This window comes from Vulpes vulpes, chromosome 11 (assembly GCF_048418805.1).
Source record: "Vulpes vulpes isolate BD-2025 chromosome 11, VulVul3, whole genome shotgun sequence".
Classification (NCBI taxonomy): Eukaryota; Metazoa; Chordata; class Mammalia; order Carnivora; family Canidae; genus Vulpes; species Vulpes vulpes.
Genome location: NC_132790.1, coordinates 88,992,331 through 89,013,488, shown reverse-complemented (window position 1 = coordinate 89,013,488; position 21,158 = coordinate 88,992,331). Strand labels below are relative to the sequence as shown.

At 34.7% G+C, this 21,158-nt stretch overlaps 1 protein-coding gene across 8 annotated transcripts in view; it reads right to left on the bottom strand.

The window, feature by feature from the left end:
* Window positions 1-21,158, bottom strand: part of TRPC1 (transient receptor potential cation channel subfamily C member 1) — a 66,295-nt gene that overhangs the window by 17,745 nt on the left and 27,392 nt on the right. For 5 of the 8 annotated variants that reach the window (XM_026018515.2, XM_026018516.2, XM_026018521.2 and 2 more), the window contains 3 exons: window positions 15,529-15,660; window positions 12,566-12,761; window positions 6,738-7,074 (listed from right to left, as the gene is read on the bottom strand). In XM_026018515.2, coding sequence (XP_025874300.1) covers window positions 6,738-7,074; window positions 12,566-12,761; window positions 15,529-15,660 — 665 coding nt within the window. The remainder of the gene's footprint in view (window positions 1-6,737; window positions 7,075-12,565; window positions 12,762-15,528; window positions 15,661-21,158) is intronic. The other 3 variants (XM_026018518.2, XM_072727060.1, XM_072727062.1) reach the window with 1 other exon arrangement.

The window sequence follows — 21,158 nt, the reverse complement described above, 5'->3', positions numbered from 1 at the left end:
TCCGAACTCTTTCTCCACAGGAACACAACCTCATGTTACTGCCTATTAAAGGGGTTTCCTTGGAAACATACTACGCTAAGAAAAATACAGAATGTCGGGCAGCCCTGGTGGCCCAGCGGTTTAGCGCCGCCTTCAGCCCAGGGCGTGATCCTGGAGACCCGGGATCGAGTCCCACGTCGGGCTCCCTGCATGGAGCCTGCTTCTCCCTCTCCCTCTCTCTGTCTGTCATGAATAAATAAAATCTTTAAAAAAGAAAAAAAGAAAAATACAGAATGTCAGCTCTGTTCAACATTGTTATAAAAACAGCACTGGTTGGGAAACTGAATCTGGACTGGGTAGACTGAGCAGACTTACAGACCTTGAAGGCAGACACAGCCAGGAATATAAAAAGACACACGTTAAGATTGATGAATCACTGAACTCTACCTCTGAAACGAATAATATACTATATGTTAATTAATTGAATTTAAATAAATTTTTAAAAATAATTCATAACTGAAGTATATAATATATATCATATATATAAAACTGAATAATATATATCTGGTTTCTCCATTCTACTTGATTGCTTATTCGTTCATTCCTGTAACAGTATTTTTTAATTACATTAGTGTTATGACTAATATGAGTGCTCCAATTTTGCTATTAAAAAATCATTATATGATTTCCTGGAGTACTTTGAATATTGTAGCTTTTAATATCTCAAAAGTTTACAGGATGGTGCATCTTTACAATGTTAAGTCAACTCATCAGCAAATAGGGTTATGTTTCTTTATTGACTTTAACTCTACTTGTGATGTTTAAAAAACTTTTATCTATAAAGATCTTTTTTTGAGTCTTAATAGATTTCTTTTTTTTAAGATTTTATTTATTTATTCACGAGAGACACAGAGAGAGAGGCAGAGGCATAGGCAGAGGGAGAAGCAGGCTCCCTACGGGGAGCCAGATGTGGGACTCGATCCCAGAATCACGACCTGAGCCAAGGGCAGGTGCTCAACCACTGAGCCACACAGGCATCCCTTCATAGATTTAAAAAAAAAAAAAAAAAAACGTTGAGAAACACAGGCCTCGAGTTCTCTGTGTGATGTCTCTTTTAACTCAAGAATGTGCTTGCAGTGGGAGCTACACGCTTGGGCTTTATGAGATGCAGGTGCTGCTAGATTTGAGACTTCACTAGCTGGCGTATAGCCCATGCCCATCCATATGTCCTCATCCCATCCCATACAATTGAACGTGCCTACAATAGGGTGAGGAAACAGCCCAACTTTTTTTTTTTTTTTTTTTTTTTTTTTATGATAGGCACACAGTGAGAGAGAGAGAGAGGCAGAGACACAGGCAGAGGGAGAAGCAGGCTCCATGCACCGGGAGCCTGACGTGGGATTCGATCCCGGGTCTCCAGGATCACGCCCTGGGCCAAAGGCAGGCGCCAAACCGCTGCACCACCCAGGGATCCCCAGCCCAACTTTTTAAGAACTGCCAATAAAGATATATTTGAAGCTGTAATGCTGACATGTTGTACTCTCCTATCTTGTACCCTTTTACAAAGCTAGTAAGTAAACCAGTGCCAGGTTACCACCTATTGTGTACTGCAAGTATGAACGTCAATGAGAACCCAGGATCACTGCTGCTGATTGTGCAGAGTGGGCACCAAATCTTCCCTTCTATCTCATTTCACTCAGAGTCAAAAGTAATTTCTTTACCGTGACCTGTAAGGCCCTATTATCACTTCTCCCCTCTGACATTCTCTATCAATCTTTCCTTCCACTACTTGTCACATAGGCCTCCTTGCTTCCTTGCTGTCCTCTGAAACACAAGACTCCTGTATTAGGGCCTTTATATCAGCTCCCTTTGACTAGAGGCTCCTCACCCAGACTGGACTAATTCCTTTACCATCTACTCTGATCATCCTATTTAAAATTGCAAATCCCATGTCCTCCACTCCCAACTCCCTAACTCTGCTTCTTTCTTTCTTTTCCCTTAGTACTTAACACTTTCAAACATTGTGTAGAGTGGGCTTATTATGTCTATTATTTTTTTTAATTTTTATTTTATTTATTTATGATAGGCACACAGTGAGAGAGAGAGAGAGAGAGGCAGAGACACAGGCAGAGGGAGAAGCAGGCTCCATGCACCGGGAGCCCGACGTGGGATTCGATCCCGGGTCTCCAGGATCGCGCCCTGGGCCAAAGGCAGGCGCTAAACCGCTGCGCCACCCAGGGATCCCTATGTCTATTATTAACTGACTGTATTCACCCCACTTAAGAGTAAACTCTTCAAGAGTAAGAATTCTTGTTTTTATTAACATTGGGTAAACTCTTCAAGAGTAAGAATTCTTGTTTTTATTAACCAATGTCCTAAATGTTCTGGATTGTGCATAATACACAGTTGGGTGCTAAAAAATTTGCTAAATGAATAAATATACACAAATAAAACGAACAAACAAAAAAATCCCTTCCCCTTTTTTGGCCAGAAATTCCTCCATAGCTAATATATTGCTAGGGGTACCAGAGAACATACTATAATCCAGGATAGTTTTATGATAAATTCTTTCATAAAATCTTTTTAAGGAGAATATACAGTAATAAAAGAATAGAGTGCTGCAACATGACACCTGGGTGGAGATCAAGTTAAGTGAGTCAGAAACATCCTCTGGCTTACCAGTAGGGAGAATAATTCCCCTAGGAAGCACATGAAACATTCTTGAAAAACTGTTTATAACATCTTAATTATACAATACCCATATTTTAGGCAGAAAATCATTTTTAAATATTTGCAGATCTGGCAGGGAAATTACTTTAAAAAGTTCTACTTAAATGAATACATAAAAACTATCTGAAAAAAAAACTATCTGAAAATGTTAAACTGAATAGTCTACTATTTTAGTACCACTGAAATATTAAACCAAGAAAGATGCTTACAGAAATAAGCGTTTTATTTTCTGTAAAATCCACTATTATATCTAAAAGGAACTCGACAACAATTACAAAATGAATTGGAAAAGATTTTTGATTTAAAAAAAAAAACAGACAGGTGAAAGAATAGTGAGTACTGCTGCCAGGTGGTTTGGTTTCCTATCTTCTGTGAAACTCCCCATAATAAAACGAAGCTAATACACTTCACATAATTGATTTTTCAGAGTTGAATTAAGAGGACAAAACAATTTTAACCTATTATAATCAATGCATTCACTAGTCAATGTGCTATATTTCAGGTTTTTTGTTTTTTTAAGAATTAGTAATCAACACTATAAGCTATAATCCCATCATTTTGGGATTCCTCAAAACCTGGTCCTACATCCTCTATTCTCATTTTATACTTTCTCAAATGTCTCATCCATGCTTATAATTTCATATACAACCTATATGCAGATTATTCACACATTGCTAACTCAAGCTTAGACTTCTTCTTGAGCTCCAGACTATGATGTCTAATTGTCTCGAGATCTTGAAGTCTTTAATTTCAATGTATCCAAAACTACACTAAGGATCTACCCTCCCATAAATCCCCAAACCAAGCACTCTTCCAAAATTCCTATACTGCTAATAAACTCACTCTTCCTCACCTCCTAATATTGTGTGCTTCAATGTCCTATTTTTACTTTGTAAATATCTCTCCAATCTGTTCCCTTTTCTCTTTTTCTATCATAAACATCCTAAATCCAAGGTACCATCAGCTTTCATCTGCAACAGCCTCCTTTTTGGTCTCCCTCCATCCACTCTTGCCATAGCCCTATCCTCCCAACCATTCTCTACTGTAGCCAGAATGATCTTTTCAAAAGATAAATCTGAAAAACAAAAACAAAAGGCAAATCTGATCATGTCACTCAACTACTTAAAAATTTCAACGGTTTTCCATTGTTCTTAGCATAAAATCAAAACAAGTAACATGGCTCTTAAGGCTGTCCACAGTCTGAAGCACCATCCATTTCTACAGCTTCATCTTGAATTTTGCTTCTCTTGTTCTCCTAATACTTTTTACCTTATCCAGAAAACAATATAAATAAGTTTCACACTAGAAAGCTGTTCAATGATGCAACTTGGAATTACATATGATAAAGCATAAATTATTTCCTAAATTAAAATATTAAATTTTAGATAAAATAGCAGAAATAACAAGAGAGGAAAATATTAGTAAGAAAGTATTTAATTCCCTTTAGCTTAGAATTCAGATGTGTGTTATTTTTACTTTATATACCTAATTTTAAATGTTAATGCATAATGGAATGAATATTAATAAAAGTAAAACTTTGATTTAAATCAAGTTACTTGAAACTAACTAAATTCCAAATAAAAATTAAAATTTCAAAACATGTAATGTAAATTACTCTAATAGCTAAAGGAGAACTAAAAGTGAAACTGATACATTAATTTTTCTCAAATTATACAATAATTAAGCCAATAAAGAACATATTGATCAACCAATGCTTTATAACATAGAAAAGACCAAATTTTAATATTCTTTTACTCTATAGCAAATAGCGAAAAGATAGGAGAGAAAAGCTGAATTTAAAAACAAGACGGAGGGCGGCCCTGGTGGCGCAGCAGTTTAGCGCCGCCTGCAGCCCAGGGTGTGATCCTGGAGACCCGGGATCGAGTCCCACATCAGGTTCCTTGCATGGAGCCTGCTTCTCCCTCTGCCTGTGTCTCTGCCTCTCTCTCTCCTCTGTGTCTCTCATGAATAAATAAATAAAATATTTTTAAAAATAAATAAATAAATAAAAATAAAAACAAGACTGAAAAAGGAAGCAATCAATAAAACTAAAAGGCAACCTATGGAATGGGAAAAGATATTCACAAATGACACATCAGATAAAGGGCTGGTACCTAAAATCTATAAAGAACTTATTAAACACAACACTCAAAAAACAAAAGATCCAGTCAAGAAATGGGCAGAAGACATGAACAGATATTTCTCCAAAGAAGACATACAAATGGCCAACAGAAAAAAAAAAATGGCTAACAGACCCATGAAAAAGTGCTCAACATCACTCAGCATCATTTGATATGATACAAATCAAAACTACAATGAGATACCACCTCATACCAGTCAGAATGGCTAAAATGAACAATTCAGGAAACAACAGATGTTGGTGGGAATGCGGAAAGGGGAACCTTCTTACACTGTTGGTGGGAATGCAAACTGGCGCTGCCACTTTAGATAAAAGCATGGAGACTCCTTAAAAAGTTAAAAATAGAACTACCCTATGACCTAGCAATTGCACTACTAGATATTTATCCAAAGGATACAAATATAGTGATTTGAAGGGGCACATGCACCCCAATGTTTATAGCAGCATTGTCCACAACTGCCAAAATATGGAAAGATCCTAGATATCCATCAACAGATGAATGGATAAAGATGTGGTATGTTTACACACACACACACACACACACACACACTGGAATATTAGCCATCAAAAAGAATGAAATCTTGCCATTTGCAATGATGTGGATAGAACTACAGGGTATTATGCTAAGCAAAATAAGTCAAAGAAAGACAAATATTATGATTTCACTCATATATGCAATTTTTAAAAAATCTTTAAAATTTTTTTGAGAGAAAGAAAGAGTGTACAAGCAAGCGCAGGGAGGAGCAGTGGGAGAGGGACAGAGAAACCTTAGCAGACTCCTTGCTGAAGTCGGAGTCCCATGTGAGGTTCAATCTTGCAACCCTGAGAGCATGACCTGAACTGAAACCAAGAGTCAGTTGTTTAACCAACTATGCTACCCAGGAGCCCCTCACTCATATGTGGAATTTTAAAAAATCAAACAGATGAACATAGGGGAAGAGAAAGAAAAATAAGATATATACAGAGAAGGAGGCAACCATAAGAGGCTCTTAACTATAGGAAACAAACTGAGGGTTGCTGGAGGGAAGGAGGGTGGGTGGATGGGTAACTGAGTGATGGGCATGAAGGAGGGCACTTGATGTAATGAGCACGGGTTGTCATATGCAACTGATGAATCACTAAATTCTACCCCTGAAACTAATAACACACTATGTGTTAACTAAATTGAATGAAAAAAAACCACAAAAAACAAAAAACAAGACAGAAGATCCAGAGAGAAATAAAGGAGATGTCATTAAAAGACCATAGACAATGTGATTATATCTCAACTCCCCTCTATCCCCCACAAAAAAGGTTGAGAGCTGAAAAACTGCAGGTCATTTAAAATATTTATCATGTAGCATAATATTCATAAACACAATTTTCAGAAAATAAAATATCTTATATTTAAAAACCCTGTCATTTCTAAATATCTGACTTCATTACAAAGAACTGATTCATACTGAGTGAGTCACTGGGGAAGCCTTTAAATCTAAAGTTAAATAATGTTTCTATATTAGAGATAAAGATGTAACCTCATAAGTTCATAGGTTCTTAAAAGGAAAACTAACAGTATAATAAAACAAAATAGTTAACTCTAAAATGCAACAAAGTATGATATGTGTTACATTTCAAAGTACCTAAGACAAGATTCATACTCTTATACCAAAAAAGCATGATCAGCACAATTTGTTTTTCTGTTTTAATGATAATGAACAATTTTAGAGACTGAGAATAATTTTTCACTTTCATGTAATTAAGTAATATTTAATAAGAGATCTTCTCCCTTATCATCAAGTTCAGATCATTTATCATTACAAAAAATGTTAGTTAAGTCTTCAATGATCATCAAGCAAGGGAGAATTAACAGGCTAAATAAAAGGATCTTTTGAATAAACTTGACACTTACCAATAATCCACAGTATAAGTAGATAGTCTATTCTTTCAAGGGCTGGCCCCATTGTGTTTTTTTTATCCTCATTGTAGACAAGAGAGTAGAGGTTTAATAACAGCAGGAATGTGAAATATGATGCTCCATGAATAATAAATTTCATAAAAGGAGTGTGAATGATTCTGCCAAACTGAGATTTGGGAGCTATCAAATAACAAAGTGACAAAACTGGCCAAAAGATGCCCACTGTCAAAACAGTCATTATCTTCTTACAGGTGGGCTTACGTCGGTAACCTGACATCTGTCCAAACCAAACAGTGTTCAGGAACTGCTGGCAGTTAGACTGTGAGACAAACTGAAAAGGACACACACATATACAAAATAAAGGAAAGAAAACCTGTAAATATAATCAATTATTATTTATTTATTTAATTGATATTCAAAGTATTAATAATAGTTTAAAATCAATTCTATACAGTCCACATAATTTTTTTTTTCATTTTTCTTACATGTAATAAAAGAGTACAGAGGTTGAGACCATGGACTGGACCCAGACTAACCTGGATTAAAATCCAGGCTCTGCCACCCAATAATTGACTTTGAGCAAGTCTTTAAACTTTAAGCCTCAAATTTTCCATCTATAAAATGGAGATAATAATAATCTCTACTCATAAACTTGTCAAAGCTCTTAGAACAGTGCCTGATTCATAGCATGTAGTATATAAGTATTAATGATTAGTAATAGCCTAGTTAGCCATTTTGCAAAATTTAATTTGTAGAGACTCTCATAACGTTTGTGAAATTTCAAAGTTAACAACCATAAACCAAAGAAAAAAGCTTCTGTCTAGAAGTGCTGATTTCAGTTATAAGAAATCAAGACGCTAAGATAGTAAAGCAATCCAAGTCTAAACATCAGATTTATATTCCATGAAAACACTGAGACTTTCTTAAAATACATTATATTCTTAAAGCTGCTTATAACTGAATTTTGTGTAAGAAAAAAAAGGAAAAATATTGCCTGTAAATAAGAGGGAAATTCTAGTTCACGTACAGGAATCAATTTATCAAAGTTTACAAAGCTTCTTAGTTTATTAATTTCAGAAGCAGTATCTTCCCAATATAATGCTCACGTTGTGAAGTTTAACTTAAGGATTCTGGTAACTCTGGATACAATAATGTGATCAGGTTTGAAATTACCAAAGCACAAGTAATGATAATGTCATTCAGATATCTAAATACTAATTGGTCAATCTTCTGTTTTAAAATGATTTATCCTGGGTGCCTAGGTGGCTCAATTCGTTAAATGTCTGTCTCTTGACTTTGGCCCAGGTCATGATTTCAGGATTGTGAGGTCGAGCCCTCCGTGCTTGATGTGGATACTGTCTTCCTCACCACTCCCCTCTAAAATAAATAAGTACACATATAAATAAATAAAATTATTTATCCTGAGACAGAATATTATTTGTAGAATAAAACACTCCAGTAAAAAAAACTATACACACACACACACACACACACACACACATATAGGCACGGTTTTTGTTGTTTATTGTGCTTATTAAGAAATTTCCTGGGCAGCCCGGGTGGCTCAGCAGGTTAGCGCTGCCTTCAGTCCAGGGCGTGATCCTGGAGACCCATGATCAAGTCCCACATCGGGCTCCCTGCATGGAGTCTGCTTTTCCTTCTACCTGTGTCTCTGCCTCTCTCTCTCTCTCCTGAATAAATAAAATCTTAAAAAAAAAAAAATTCCCTAAAATTCTATACTTGTGTTTGGTAGTTAAATCTTACTTCATTCTTCATTCTTCTGCTCAAATTCCCATGCTCTTAGGGGATCTTAATTTGCCTCTCAAGATGAAATACCAGAGACAGAAATAGCTTTTCCTCTCACCAACTACCCAGTTTAGTAGCATCTCAAACTTAGTGGTTTCTCCCTTCACCCCAGTATCAAAGCAATTTCAAAGCTGACTTTTGTCCTTGCCATCCCTCTACATAATGGTGATTTAATTAACAGTAATGTTAAATATATAATTTGAAAAACAAAATTTCAACTGGAAATGTTCTAAGTCTGTGGTGGTTTTAAAATATTGATATAAATCAGCAGACTCCTCTCATCAAGAGGTAGGTTATCAGTATTTCATACCCTTCAATTCAACAAGGCTGTGATTCCTTTAATCAGTAAATTCTGGAAGAAGTGATACTATGTGACTTCTGCAGGTAGGTTTTCTTTGTTTTTTGTTTTAAAGATTTTATGTATTTATTCATGAGCAACACAGGGAGAAAAGCAGATACAGGCAGGCTTCACGCAGGGAGCCTGATGCAGGACTTGATTCCAGGACCCCGGGATCACGACCTGAGCCAAAGGCAGACACTCAACCACTGAGCCACCCAGGCACTCTGACTGTGGTAGGTTTTAAAACAAGATTCCACCTTGTTTGAGGAACACTTGCTCTTGGAGTATAAAGCGACCTACTACCTCAAGTTGTCATGCCGTGAAGAAGCTCAGGTTAATGTAGGCACTCTAGGGGGCCCTCAGAGGCTTCTTAGACCATCTCCTCACAGTCAACCCACCAGACTCCTGTAGTAAGTGCTCAGGAGGCCCACCTGCCATGGATCCAACCAGCCCACCCAAGAACTCTTGGCTGGAGTCCTCAGCTGCTGCTCAGGCCCCAGACATTTGGGTGAAGAAGCCTCCAGATGATGGTAGCCACCAGTCATCTGAGCTATGTCAGAGACCCTAGACTAGTGATAATTCATCCTTGCTGTGCCCTTTCCTAATTCCTGGCCTACACAATCCAAGAGCATAATAAAATGATTATGAAATGATTATAAATGATTGTGAAATATATAGTTTTATGCCACTAAGTACCAGGAGTTTGTTATTTAGGACAGATTGCCTAAATAAAGTCTACCAACTATGTGGGAAGATATTATCCTCCCCTTTGATCATATCTAAAAATCTAGTTTAAAAAGCTACATTTTCATTCACTCTTAAAATTATAGAGTTACAAAGTATTTCCTTTCAAATAAAAATATTACTACTACTTCTTGTTTCCTTTTCTTGCATCTTCTTTAGAATGGAACATTTGGAAAAAAAAAAAAGAGAGAGAGAGAGAATGGAACATTTGGTTATATCTGTGAGTCCCTCGGGGATCTATATCTGTATCTGTATCTATCTCCCATTTGGAAACTGGCTCTAAGTTTTTCCTTCCCTAACCAGGATAATCTCAGGTCTTTCCACCTTTCTTTGAGGTTCTTTTTCCAATCACATAGTTAATTTTGTATCTTGTTATCTCTTTATTCTAGCATTTTCTAGTATTTCATGTCTATTTTAGGTTGTGGAATACACAGAAGTAAATAATTCAACCTAAGATCTCGTCAAAATGTATGTTAGAGGAAGATTACATCAGGGGTTCTATATTTTTTCTATTTATGCACATTAGTGTTGTGTTTCCTTTTTAAGCACACAGGTATGTTGTTGATTTATAATCTTACAGTTATACTGATCCAAGTTCTTGTATTTAATTTTTTCCTATAAATGTTTTACCTTAATCAAGAACTTTATAGAGTACTAGAAAAAGCATAGGATTTGAAGCCAGAGATCTGGATAAGCGATATACTATGTAGGTACGTTAAAATAAACATCTTAAAATTTCTGTACCAATTTCCTGAGTTACAAAACCACTGTGAGGCTCAAATTTTCAATCAAATCAATAAAAAATTCTGCTTCTAGTACCAAAGGTCCTATATCTTTCTTCCTACCATTATCTGTCCCAGGCCCCATTTTTATACTAATACAAACTTGATAAGCAAGTTTTATTCCAACATCTATATTGATAACAAAAAATAATGGGTCTTAGGGGCATCTGGGTGGCTCAGTTGGTTGAGTATCTGATGAGTTAATTTAGCTCAGGTCATGATCTCAGGGCTGTAAGATGGAGCTCTGCAATGGTTCTGTACTAAGTGCAGAATCCCCTTGTCCCTCTCTCTCTCTGCCCTTTACCCTGTCTGTGCTCTTGCTCTCACCCTCTAAAATAAATAAAATCTTTAAAAAAAATAATAGGTCTTAGAAAAAAATCTTAAAAGTACCATTTACCAACACCTCATACTACCAACTGGATATCATTACTTACATACAAATACCCATGGTTAGTAATATATCTCAAAAAAATGAAATTTAAAATGCATATTTTCCTTCTTCAAGTTCCTGAATCTATATCATGTGTGTATATGGGGATTAGATAGGTTTTTCCCTTAATAGGAAGGGTGATGCCAGTAGAGCCAAATCCAACTTAGTTACCATATCATGTGCCTCTCCACCTTTGAGTTTCAATGAATTAACAAATAAGAACCAGGAAACACAATATCTAATAGTTTATTTTTAAGCAGAAAGGCGCTGTTACTATAGAAAGCACTATTTATTACCAGATCAACAAAACAAACCTATGACAGACAAAAGAGAAGATGGAAACATTACTATGAAAGTATGTAGTATACAAGATCTTACCTAACTAGCTACTATTTGGCAAAAACATTAACACTCATATTATAATTAATATTAATTGTTAAAAGCAACTTGTATCAACTATACTTCAATTTTTAAATTTTTATTATTTATTTTTAAAAGATTTTATTTATTCATGAGAGACACACAGAGAGAGACAGAGACATAGTCAGAGGGAGAAGCAGGCTCCCTGCAGAGAGATCGATATGGGACTTGATCCTAGGACTCCGGGATAACGCCCTGAGCCAAAGGCAGACACTCAGCCACTGAGCCACCCAGGTGTCCCACTTAAATTAAAAAAAAAAAAAAAAAAAAAAAAGTGGTTAAAACTGCCCTTGAACCTAAAAAACAATAATGGCAACAGTCACTTATTGAGTATTTGTTTAATGCCAGCATTCATTGTACTAAACTTTAAAAGTACATATCTTTGGGGAGCCTGAGTGTCTCAGTCAGTTAAGCATCTGACTTCGGCTCAGGTCATGATCTCAGAGTCCTGGGCCCCACATGGGGCTTCTCACTCAGCGGAGGGTCTGCTTCTCCCTCTCCCTCTGGCCCTCATCCCTGTTTGTGCTCTTGCTCTCTCTGTCTCAATAAAAAAAAATCTTTTAAAAAAATATTTTAAAAAACAGTGATAGTAGAGTACATATCCTTAATTATTAATTGCTCTGAGCCACTATACTACTGTGGAAGAAATGATTTTTTTTTTAAGATTTTATTTATTTATTCATGACACACACACACACACACACACACACACACACACAGAGGCAGAGACACAGGCAGAGAGAGAAGCAGGCTCCATGCAGGGAGCAGGATGTGGGACTCGATCCCGGCACTCCAGGATCACACCCTGGGCTGAAGGCAGGCGCTAAACTGCTGAGCCACCCAGGCGTCCCAAAATAATTCTTTTTTAAAAGATTTATTTATTTTAGGGGATCCCTGGGTGGCGCAGTGGTTCGGCGCTTGCCTTTGGCCCAGGGCGCGATCCTGGAGACCCGGGATCGAATCCCACATCAGGCTCCCGGTGCATGGAGCCTGCTTCTCCCTCTGCCTATGTCTCTGCCTCTCTCTCTCTCTGTGACTATCATAAATAAATAAAAAAAAAAAAACAATTAAAAAAAAAAGATTTATTTATTTTAGAGAGAGAGAGAGAGAAGACTAGAGGAAGGGGCAAAGGGAGGGGAAGAGAGAACCCCAAGCCGACTCTACACTGAGCAGAGAGCTGGGCTTGACCTCACAACCCTGAAATCACGACCTGAGCTGAAACCAAGAGTCAGATGCTTAACCGACTGTGCCACCCAGGCACCCTGGAAATAATTTATATATGACACAGAAAATCTCATACCTCCTTTTGGTTATATTTGATAGCAAGTTTTAGACGACTTAAATTCATTCTTTCTTCTAGTAATCCCCGTTTGTCAAGAGGCTCATCATTAGATGTATGGTTTAGAATAACTTCCAATTCTCTTGAATTCCGGGCTTGTGCAAGCAAATCTTTAGCAAACATTTTACATTGCCGGGCTAGTTCCTCATAATCATTCCTGTAAAATGGAACAATCTATTATTAGAAATGTCACTTCCAGCTTCTAATTAAGCTGTTTTCAGTAGAAAATTATTTACTAAGCAACATTTTAATTCTGACAGGGCTTTATAAAATCTGAAGTCATTTTGTAGTGATGGTCAAAAGAACTTACTGATATATAAACTCTCAACAGTTTTGGGGAAAACTGTAACACAATTATGTTCCCTGTGTTCATACTGATCATTTTAGATGAGCACAGTATTTCCTTATATACACTGATATTCCTAGAAATTTGGGTTATAGTTGTCAATCAATTCTTAAATCATTTGCCCTTATTCTCTGTAAGTTTGGTATCAAACTTCCTTCTTATATTACTTATCTAAACAATAGATAATAATAATGCTATCCAATAAATATTACTATGTAACTTTTAATGAGGTGTTTTCAATAATAGTTTACAACATGTTTTATACTACTTCTGATACTAAAATAGTATTCAGATTCACTTTTAAAGTGTTCAACAAAATTCAAGTTGGAAGTAAAAGACACTGAAATACTCCTAGCAAACAATTTTCTCTCATAATTATTATTCCTTGAAATTTAGAATTTAACTGCTGGTTAAAGATAGGCTTAAATCAACCAACTTATGAGAAATTAAGAAGTTTTAGCAGATATCCTCTTTAAGAACATCAGTTATATTAAAATTATGTCTTAGTGTTAATACCTTAAAAATAAAGTTAGAAATAAGTATGAGTCAATTGGAGTCAGATTTCATAAAATAATTCTTATTCAGTTTTTTTCTCCTTAATGACAGAGGAAGGGAAAATAGAAAAATTTTCCAAATGATTAATCTTCTATACAATGAGATTTTCCATGAACAGAAAATTAGCAAAGAATTAAAAACTTTTCCTTACAGAGTAAATTTTTCTCATCTACTCTTTGCATTTCCTATATAACCAAAACTACCTAAAAATAGTAATTGGATTTCTTTAATAATTGAAGTATTATTGCTTCTTAGTCTAGGAATCTAATTATAGATGAGAATATTCATCAAAAGTGTGTATTACAAAGTGGTTTCATCTTAGTTAAACATTGACACACCACAAAATTCAATAAAGTTAATATATTTTATTAATTTAATTTTCTTAATCTTTAATAAATTACTAGAAGACTAATAAGTGGCTGTGTAGTATGGATAGCAATATAGTAGACTAGAAGCCAGAAGTCCTATGTTCTAGTTATAGCTGCTGCTAACTCTATTCCTAATCAGATGCTGGTATCAGGAAGATATCTAACCTACATAGATCACTTTCCCTGTCTATGAAAAACAAGGGGACTGAAGTAAATGAATTCTATAATCACTTCAAAATCTAACTTTATTATCCTATGATTAAAGAATAATCATAGCAGTTGCTTCAAATCCTTTTAGGAAGGAGTTGAATGAATTCTCTTTTATAAGGTAACTGAGAATTCCAATTGTAAGATAATAAGATTATAAAATAGCAAGCTTAAAAAAAAATAGCAAGCTTTTCAGATTTAAAAGAAATAATTTATAACAGTTCATGTGCTAATAAAGTTAAAAGTAGCAACCAGTTACATTTTATCAATGTCTTATGTGTTTCTCAAAGTATATACTTTATTTCCTATTGAGTTTAAATAAATTTTAATTTATTCAAATTGGAATATAGTAGTTCCAAACTTGAAAACTTATAAATAGGAATATTTAAAAAGTTTCTAGAACTCAGAGCTATCAAGAACACACTATAAACTGCTGTTAAGGCATAAGAAAATTGCAAGCTTCTTATCACCCTTTCAGGAAGAAGTTTGACTCTTTCCATCTTGTCAAGTCACTAGAGGAGTACAAGGCAAAGACATGGGGCTCCCACAGCAGCTAGACTTAAAAGGAAAGTAGAGATAGGTATAATCTGCCCCCCAGAAACCTCACAGCAAGAATTGGCAAGAATGATCAATTTCTCCTTCTTTGGGGGGGGAGGGTACCAGGGATACTTTAACATAAGGGAAAGTCTCAAAGTTCACAAGTCTAAGGACTTATTTTTTTAATGTTTAAATTAGTTATTAATAGGCTGTTTTTTCCACAGCCTTTTTTTTGGTCCTCCACCCTAACTCTCTAAGGGACATTTATAACCATTCTTTATGCCAAAACTACATTTAACTCTTCACTTCAGAGGAAAACTCAGAGGGATGAATGGATCCATCCCTCTTAATTAGTAGTATTTTATTTTTTAAGTCTACATGCTATGTGTCTCCTAATAGAAAAATCTCACCAAACAGTGAAAAGGGACTATATCTGTGTGGGGCGGGGGGGGGATGTCCACGACACACAGAAACCATTCTATATGCTTCTGAAAGTTATGAAAGATCAGGCTCCAAGAATGATTATACAATCTGGAAACAAGGGGAGGTGGGATAGAGAACAGTTACAAATTTCCTCTTGCTTAAGGCTACCACTCCCACTACTCTTCACTGTCTTAGAACTCCTTTGGCAACATTAAACAAAGGGGGAACGTAGGTATGGTGCAAGACTTTCAAAGGGCAGGTGGGGAAGAAGCTACCTAAATAACACCTAAATAACACCAACGTCTTTTCCATTGAATCTGAAGGAAAATCCCAAATAGGTAGCAGCAAGGTCTGGTCATCTTGTTTCAAAAGTAAATAAATACAAACATTAATTTGGTCTATGAAAAAGCCCAGGGTGAAGGGATTCTGAAAAAAAAAAAAAAAAAAAAAAAAAAGAAAGATAATTTACAATTTCCATTCATTCCCACCTGAATTCCACCTCCACAAGGCTTAATTCTTTTAAATCAGCACTAAGTTCAAATGCTCTCAGAATTGGATCCTCCTCTGTTAACATTATTAGAGCTGGACTGGCCAAACAGCGATATATATCAAGACGAAACCTGTGATAAAATTTGATTCCGTAATGTAAAATAAATGTATTATACACATATAATTAGTATTTTTAACCTACAATTTTCATAAAATTTAAAAGTAAAATACTACAAAATTAAAAGAAACTAAAACAACTATAATATACTTATTACAGGATAACCTGCATAAAAAGAAAGACTTAAAAAATAAGTCTTTGTATTCTTCAATCCAATTAAATTAAAAATTTTCTATCCTGAACCCATATTATTTTAAATAAAATAGGCTAATAACTAATACATTTTGAATATGATATGAATCATAAAATTTTTCCTTCCTCAGTGATAAGACTACATTAATATGCTAGATATGTATTACACATGACTCATTCAATCAGGTCATTTTTTTTTTTCAACCAGGTTTTTTTTTAAAGATGTTTCAAATCTTAAGAATGAAATAATTCATTTCATTCATTTCTGCTTAACCTCTTAATCTCTAGCTAACAGGAAAGCACACTCCTTTACCTTCTGTAAACTAGTTAAGCTTCATATTCAATACCTAAGTTGGAAGCAAACCCAAAAATTTTTGCTATAAGTCTTTCATTTATAAGCATATACTTCTTAATTTATAAATTTGGTATATTATATAATACATATTTTCTTCTAAACATAAATTTAATACATGTTTGTTATTTAAAAAAAGGAAGCAGTTTAGAAACATGATGGTCCCCAGTTCTCCTCCTTCCACCAACTCTACTCTTCAAAGAATGGTCACATTACAGGGAACTGTGAATATCCTTGATACTTTCAATTCACCTACAAACATAATCAGATATACTACATAAAGCAACAACTCTTTCTATGCCACTACACATAGAGTCATGTCATTTTTTTTCCCAAAACTGGATGGTTCCCCATTTAATGGCAGCTCACCAGATCTCCATTAATGGAAATTTTAGTTGCTTCTAATTTACTTCTATAAATAACGCAGCAATGAATATTCTTTAGTTCACATATCCTTTGCACACTTAGAATCGCTGGATATAATGGCATGTGTTTTAAATTCTAATAGATGCTTCCAAAGCACTAACAATAAGGAGAGATCATTTTCTCCTACATTCTCATTAATATTTTGCCACTCTAAAAGATGAAAAATGGAATTTTATCTGAACTTCTTTAGAAGCTTAAGCATCATTTCCTGCTTGGTATCCATTTATACTACTTCTGTAAACTCTTGTTCATTTCCATTAGCCTATTTTTCTCATAACTGTTTATTTTTTAAAATCATTTGTAAGATCTACATATCAAAGAAATTATCACTCTGTCTAGTCACAGTATTTTATATACTTTTTCCCCCAGTTTATTGTTTGTCTTTTTACTTTGTTTACAGTGGAATTTTCCTATATGGAAATTTAAATCTTTTATTTAAACAAACTTATTGAAATATTCCTTATTTACCATACAGGTTTCTGGTCTTACTAAAGATGTAAAGGTAAATCATGCATAATGCATTTTTAAGAAAATAATATTTATGAAATCCAATTATAATTTAGCTGTTCAATAAAACAAGTATAGTTACTGTATCTGAAGTATGGATTTCTAAAGAGATATTTGCCTACACCAAAACTGTCCAAAAATTTGAGAGAAATATATGTAACTAAGCAACTTATCTTTGTTTCCATCAATATGTCTACATTAATTAATTTCATCAGTTTATTTCTAAAAATTACTTTTGTATTAACCAACATTATCATACTCAAAATATATTAAGGATTAATGACAAAGTGAACAGCAAGAGTGACTGCTAGTGACAGTGGTAATCAATTGTGCTAGAGTAATAATGGAGTGCTGTTGTACAGAAAGTACTTTGATGTACCTAACAAATAATGAGGCTGCCTCACTTTATAAAATCTATCACTTTTGGTATTCAAAACACCATCAAAGTAATGATGGTGTGAAGAGGTAAGTGATTCTACTACACCAAAAATATGTATATAAGTGAACAAAATTACAGTTGACCATTGAACAACATGGGTTTGAACTGTGTGGGTTCACTTATATGTGGTTTTCTAAAATATAGTATAGTACTGTAAATGTATTTTGTCTTCCTAATGATTTTCTTTTCTCTAGCTTACTTATTATAAGAATATAGTACATAATATGTATAATATACAAAATATGTGTGAATTGACAGTTTGTGTTATTGGTAAGGCTTCTAGTCAACAGTAGGCTAATGAGTAGTTAAGTTTCTGCAGAGTTAAAAGATAGTAGATTTTTAACTGTATAAGGGGTTGGCGCCCCTAACTCCCACATTGTTCAAGGGTCAACTATATTTTTAAAAATCAGCCATTTCAGGTCATTGAAAATTATCTATTGAGATCAATTATTGAAAAATTGCTAGAGCTTCAAGCAAGAATGGTTTGAATCTGTGGTCTTCTTGCCTGAGGCTACTTTGATCACCTCTGCCTCCCCAGTTCAGTCATGGAGAACTGCAGTTTTCCAGCCTGAAGATGGTAAATCTGTACTTTTGTGCTTAAAGGGGGGGAAGATCAATTCAATGGAAAGCAAAAACCTCCAGCTCAGCTGGTTGAAAGAGTTGGACTTGGAGAAGATAAGCAAGGAAAATTTGCAGATTTATAAGACAAATCTTGGAGTCTGAGTAGAGGCAAACAGCAGACCAATGAGAAACTTAACAGGGAGATCTTACAAATGAAAAAAGCCATAAAATGACTCATATAAAGCTTTCAGAGATTTCTGGCTGACTAAAATATTAGATATATATGGAGAACATCAGATAGTTTGGTAATAAGAAAAAGACAAGGAACTATTGAGAAATGGCTTCAACTTTGACTATATTCCCCAACTAACCAATAGACTCCTCAAGAGACAAGACTCTTACAGTCTCAAAGTATATTAACATAAACTCCACCCAATCAGTGGCTCACCTATACAGATTCTGAAATGATCCTTAGGAATCAAACTAAAGATTAAAAATAATCAGGGTGACTGAGTGTCTCAGTTAAGTGTCCAACTCTTTGGAATCAGCTCAGGTCATGATCTCATAGATTGTTGGATGGAGCCCTGCATCAGGCTCTGCACTCAGTGAGGAGTCTCCTTGAAGATTCTCTCCCTCTGCCCCTCCATCTAACTTATGTGTGTGTTCTTTCTCTAAAATAAAGAAATAAATCTTTTTCAAAAATAAGAATCAGGGCAGCCCAGGTGGCTCAGCGGTTTAGCACTGCCTTCAGTCCCAGGCATGATCCTGGAGATCCGGGATCGAGTCCCACGTCAGGCTCCCTGCATGGAGCCTGCTTCTCCCTCTGCCTGTGTCTCTGCCTCTCTCTCTCTCTGTGTCTCTCATGAATAAATAAATAAAATCTTTTTAAAAAATGAAAATCTTCTGTAATTCAAAGTACATCATCAAAAAAGTGAAAAGGTAACTAATAGAATGTAAAAAAGATTTGCAAATCATGTATCTGATAAGGAATTCAGAATATATACTTAGAATATATATTAAAAAAAAACTCTTGCAATTCAGCAATAAAAAGATAGATAACCAATCAAAAACTGGGAAACAGAAATGAATAGACATCTCCAAAAATGATAAGCAAATGACCAATAAGAAATTAAAATATACAATTTATATGAAATATCCAGAATAGGCAAACCTGTAAGAACAGAAAGTAAATTTAGTGATATTTAGCAGCTGAGTGACTGCTAATTAATATAATGTTTCTTTTTTTTTTTTTTAAGATTTTATTTATTTATTCATGAGAGACAGAGAGAGGCAGAGACACAGGCAGAGGGAGAAGTAGGATCCATGCAAGGAGCCCAATGCGGGACTCGATCCTGGGACTCTAGGATCATGCCCTAAGCCAAAGGCAAACACTCAACTGCTGAGCCACCCAGGCATCCCCAATATAGTGTTTCTTCTTGAAGTGATGAAATGTTCTGGAATTCAATAATGATGGTCAAAAAAAAATTCTATGAATATTATAAAATGGTGAATTTTAAAATTTATGAATTTATCTCAATAAATTATAACTCAATAAAGTTATTTTAAAAATACAGTATATTCTCTGATCAATTAATTTAGAAATTAAATTACAAATCACCAGTAGAAAAAAATCTGGGAACACCCCAAATATGTGAAATTACAATAGCACACTTTAACCCATGAATCAAGAGAATGAAAAGACAAGCTACAGGATAGGAGAAAATATTTGCAAAAAACATATCTGATAAAGGACTCGGCATATAAATTATACAAAGAACTCTTAAAACTCAACAATAAGAAAACAAACAATCCAATTTAAAAATAGGCAAGAGATATGAACAGACATCTCACAAAAGAAGATATGCAGATGACAAATAAGCATATAGAGATGTACAATATCAAACATCACTAGGGAACTGCAATCAAAGCAACAACGAGATACAAAACCATTTCATACCCATCAAAAAGGCTAAAATCCAAACCCTGACAGTATCAAATGCTAGTAAGGATATAGAGCAACATGAACCTTATTCATTGTTCTGAATACTGAATGGTGCAGGTACTTTGCAAGACAGTTTGGCAGTTTCTTATAAAAGTAAACATATCCTTCACATATGATCCAGCAATCAGACTTCTTAGTATTTATCTAATGAGTTGAAAACTTATGTCCACACGAAAACCTATACATGAATGTTTATAACAGCTTTATTCATAACTGCCAAAACTTGGAAGTAATCAAAATGTCTTTCAGTAGATGAACGGATGAACTGTAGTACCTTCCTACAATGGGGTACTGTTCAGTGTTAAAAAGAAATGTACTGTCAAGCCATGAAAACACATGAAGGAAACTTAAATGCATATTACTAAATGAAGGAAGTAATGTGAAAAGGCTACATATTGTATGATTCCAATTATGCCACATTACAGAGAAAAGTTAAAACCACAGAAATAGTTAAAAAAAAAAATCAGTATTTGCCAGGAGACTGGGGTGAGTGAGGGATAAATAAGTGTAATGTAGGGGATCTTTAGGGCAGTAAAACTATTTCCTATAATACTATAGATGCAAAACCCCAAAGAGAAAATCCAAACCAAGAATTCAAGGCAAGGATATTCATTCTTACTAACTCACATTTAACATCACACTGGAGGTTACTAGGCAATGCAATAAGGCAAGAAAAATGAAGCCCTAAAGATTGGAAAAAAAGTAAAACTGTCTTTACCTACAGATGATATAATCTTATATATAAAAAATCTTTAGGAATCTAAAAAGCAAACAAACAAAAAACCCTATTAGAATAATTGAATTTAGCAAGATCACAAGATATAAAACCAGTATACAAAAAAAAAATGTTTTATTTCTATATAGTAGCAATGAACCATCTGCAAATGAAATTAAGAAAGCAATTCATGTGCAATATAATCAAAACAAATAAAATACTTACGAATAAATTGTAAAAAAGAAGCAAAGACCTATACACTGAACTAGAAAACATTGCTGAAATTAGGAAAATCTAATAAAATGGAGAGATATACC